At 36.2% G+C, this 4,307-nt stretch overlaps 1 protein-coding gene across 1 annotated transcript in view; it reads right to left on the bottom strand.

Annotated features, from left to right (window-relative positions):
- Positions 1-164: 164 nt before the first annotated feature.
- LOC104405022 (uncharacterized protein C18orf25 homolog) overlaps positions 165-4,307 on the bottom strand; it is a 7,224-nt gene continuing 3,081 nt past the window's right edge. The window contains exon 2 of the mRNA XM_010013610.1: positions 165-619. Within this exon, the coding sequence (XP_010011912.1) occupies positions 165-619 (455 nt within the window). The remainder of the gene's footprint in view (positions 620-4,307) is intronic.

Below are 4,307 nucleotides of genomic sequence, written 5' to 3'. Positions count from 1 at the left end.
TATATATATATATATATTCTCTACAAATTAAAGAGCAATTATACCATGGTAATAAAACCCCAAAGAGAAAAATCAAAACAAACACATATGAAGAGAAAAGCAAACCTTGTTTTAAGCATAATCCAAAGTAACATCAAGATTGCAAAGATCAGAATTTTTTAAGTTTATGATTGATTCAGATCAGGCTCTGCAATATTCCCATTCTCTGGAAAGATAGGTGAAAAATTGTTATTAAAAGTTACTGGAAACTCTATCATATCATCAACATTTTGATAGCCCACATAAGAATCAAATGACTGCTGTGGAAGTACTTGGCTATCAGGCATCTGTAGGAAAGCCCCTGACTGTGCGGTAGTGGGGATTCTTTGGCCAACTAGTTGAATTTTAGGTTCCCTGGGCTCCAGTTGTTGCTTGCTTTCTTCATCCGTGTCAAGACGGGTTAGCTTTTCTATCCACAAGCGAAATTTCTCCTCTGTCTGCCTCTGCATCTCGGCAAAGCAGTTCATGGCCTCTTCCAGGACATTGCCTATGCAGTTCCTATCCCACACGGTGCCCCTGTCAAGCAATCCTGGAATTTCCCTGGTCGCTCCTCCAGATCCCCCAGCACGACTGAAGCCAGCTTTAAAGACATTGAGGCCATTTGATAAGACATCATTAAGTAAGAACATAAAACTGTTTATCAACGTATGTTAATTCAGGAAAACAACTTTTCTAATTGTGTTCCTTGGATATGTCAACAGGGGTGGAATTAACAAATATTAACTGACAGTATTACTGTCAAAAATAATTAACATTTTCACACTTACTGAGTTTATAATAGAAATTTTGGCTTCAAAATTATTTTTATCCTAGAATTCTCAGAAAACCCTGTCACAAAGGTCTTTTTTTTTCCCCAACAAATAAACCAAATGAGTTCAGTTCCCTTGCAATTTCTGTTTAGAATTCAACTGAAAGTGCCAAAACATTATACAGGAACATGTTTAATTCTGTTATGACGAGATCCAAATACTATTAACTGAGAAACCTGAATAATTACGTGTTACTTGACTTACATACTCGAACCCTTTTATAATGGACTGTTAAACACAGACAAAATTGTACACAACAGAGATAAAGGCTGATATAGCAACTGCAGCATCTAAAGTAGCCAAGCACAAAGCTCTTGGTCCAATTTTGGAGAACGCAATGAACACCAGTGAAGAGAACAGACAACACAGACATGTATGAACATGGGAAGATAATATGAATGCCATCCTAGTACACGAGGTGAAAGCAACCTCTGCTAGGTCTGACAGACACAGCTACATCACACGGGTGATGCTCACACAACACAACCTCAGACCAATCAGAAGCATGCCCTTCATCACACAAGCCTTTGCAGCATCTCTGGCATCAACTCTAGGCAAGGCAGAAAACCAGACAGGGCAAAGTTGGAAGGAAATTGTTCTCCTTCCTTTTATCCATCAAAAAGATGGTTGAAATGACTGGCTTTGGGATTATCAGGAAGAACTTCAGCAGCAAGGAGAGAAGGCCATTCTCATTATCTTACTCTACATATCAGTAAGAAAAGGCAGTGGTATCTATATTTTCAAGTTTGGAGTTCACTCAGGAATCCTCTAGGAAGCAACAAAACCCCAAGAAAAACCAGGCTCTGTACTTGTTAGAGGAGTAATAAACAATATGTGTATGCTGTCCAAACACACAAATGTTTCCTAAGGTAATTCTGAAACAAGACAAGCACCACATTAAACTACACAAAGCAGCTGCAGAATCTGACAATTTAGTATGTAAATGTGAAACTTGAGGGATCCTCCAGCTTCAGACTAACAGAAAATACCCTAAGAATGAGATATATCATTGAGCAATCTAAGTAAATATTTACTAATAAAAACATAAGGCACTAAATCTTTATTGGGATTTGACTGCGCACATGAAATTACAGTATTACTTACACAATACATTCTTTTTAGGAGCTATTTAAATGAGGTATATATAATTCCTTCAGTAACAACTAAACAAAGCCCAGGATCATTCTCTCATTTCCAAGCAGTAGCAATGCTACCCGTTGGGGGCCAAAACCATTCTATTTTTAAACCCCTGCTTTTTAAGTCTTCTCTCCCATCTGTTTACCTATCAGGCAGGCTAGAAATTCAGCATTCAGGTCCTCTGCTCAAAAATACGTTGCTTTATAGCAACTAATTTACATCCCTCCAACTGCATTTTAACTAAAAGTAATTAAATAAAATGCTAATTTTTTCCTAAAATGTGGTTCCTTTTTTTATACTAAATGTCTTTTTCCTCATTGAAAAAAAAACTTCTTTTGTTCATATACTCCTAGAGTTGAACATCCAACACGATTCTGGTTTTTTTGTCTTTATTCAGGGAAACAATACTAAGATCAAGTAACTACATGGCAATCTTTCCAATTTCCACAGGCTTATGATCAGGCACATTTAAGTAACGTTGAGTAACTTTAAACTGCAATTTAAATAAAAACTATAGATGGTGATATGTGATTCTTGCCAGCTTGGCTTTCAGAGTCAAGAATGAACTAGCAGGATGAAAGTTGACAAAACTGATTTGTAAAGTAAATAAACTACGCATTGAAATATATGTCACCCTGCAATACTACTTTTAAAAGGCATACTTTATAGTATATCTAGAATTTACAGTAGCAGCAAATCAATGTTTCACATGCTTCCCTTGCAGTTCTTACAGCAAGTCTTACTCAATCTTTTCTCTGCTGGTGGCCTTCATGGTTAGAAAGAAAAGCCTAAAAATGCATTTTTATTACATTAAAAATGCTAGCATTTATCTAGCTATTCCCTTTGCTATACATAAACCTACAGCTCTATAGTTTTTGAAGTTACACCAAGATAAAAGGTGAAGTAATTGGTAATCTCAAAGGGGTCAGAATCCAAGAATCGTATCTTACTTTCAAGACAATACCTCCTGCAAAACAGCACCTAAGAAATACCCCAACGCTCTCTCTTTATGGGATCTTTGAAGTACTATCTAAAAAATAACCAAATCCAAAGTTAGTTAATTCAGGCAGTTTGATAATGTAACAATTTAAAATATGACACATCTTCATCTCATTAGCAATGGTGAATGATTCCTCCATCTCATTATGCTACCTACAATTCCAAAGGAGTATCTTACTGCAAATCACTCTTAACAGATATTTTTCAAAGATCATCCTCTTATGACATAAACACTATCTGCTGTTTCTTTAAGAAAAGTAAAATCCTAAATGCCAACAGAGAGGCTCAATCATTAAAAGGAATTTCTCCTAATTTGCAATAATTCAAAAATCATGGCATTCCCTGAATTAATGAGACCAAGATTAGGACTGCAGGACTCATTAGTTTACAGTGATTCTCTGTAGCACCCATGAAGTTTAGATTGAACATGTATTTCTGGGTGTAAATTAACACCATATAATGCATTCAGAAAAATATAACACACATTGTGCATAGGTCCTATTGAGCTCACAGCATTTGAAGTACCACCAGTAAGACCTCAATTCTTTTCTCTTCAATCTTTCTTGAGAAGACAGACAAGCCTGCCAGTATTTTAATCTACATCACATTTGAGTTCAGCAGAGAGAATTTACTCTATTATAAAACAGCTCAGTTCACAACTTCATGGCATTGTTATGTATTTCGCTAAACATTTCCCTTACCTTACTAATTTAGCCAAATGTATTTCAGAGCCAGCGATGTGAATAATTTGAGAAAAATAACTGCACTATTAAAATGGAAGAGACTTAGTTACACAACAGGAAAGATTACGGTATTCTCAAATGTGGCACGTTAATTTTCAGACCAATGTGGCATTTGAATTTCAGATACAGCCAACTGTATCCTATAACACTGTGTGAGTCGACAGAAAGTTAAGAGCCAGAGTATGAAAACGTAACTTCTATACATGAAGGCCACATTAACTGTCACTAAAAGTTTTTGAGCATCTCTGTTGGCAAAGCTATTATTGAGGCAACAGACATTTGAAAATCAGTAATGAAACAATAACCAACCAAAACTACAACTGAAATGTCCAAATACAGGAAGACTAAGAAGAACACAGCCTACCAGTAAAACTCCTCTGCATGGATGCATACAGACCTTTTCCAAAAGTAAAGGCAAAAGTTTTTTCATGCTTATGTCCCTCTGACAGGCACATTCTAGTTTCTTGACATTGAAGTTTAAGCATCAAGATAGCCTGCTTAGCTTCTGACTGTCTGCAGAGGACACACACAGCCTAAATTTCCAGTAATGCTTTTTTGATATCCTGTATTATTTTCTAAC

Source organism: Nestor notabilis, unplaced genomic scaffold, assembly GCF_000696875.1.
Source record: "Nestor notabilis isolate BGI_N333 unplaced genomic scaffold, ASM69687v1 scaffold314, whole genome shotgun sequence".
Taxonomy (NCBI): domain Eukaryota; kingdom Metazoa; phylum Chordata; class Aves; order Psittaciformes; family Psittacidae; genus Nestor; species Nestor notabilis.
The sequence above is the reverse complement of the archived record's forward strand: the minus strand, read 5'-3'. Positions and strand labels throughout refer to the sequence as shown.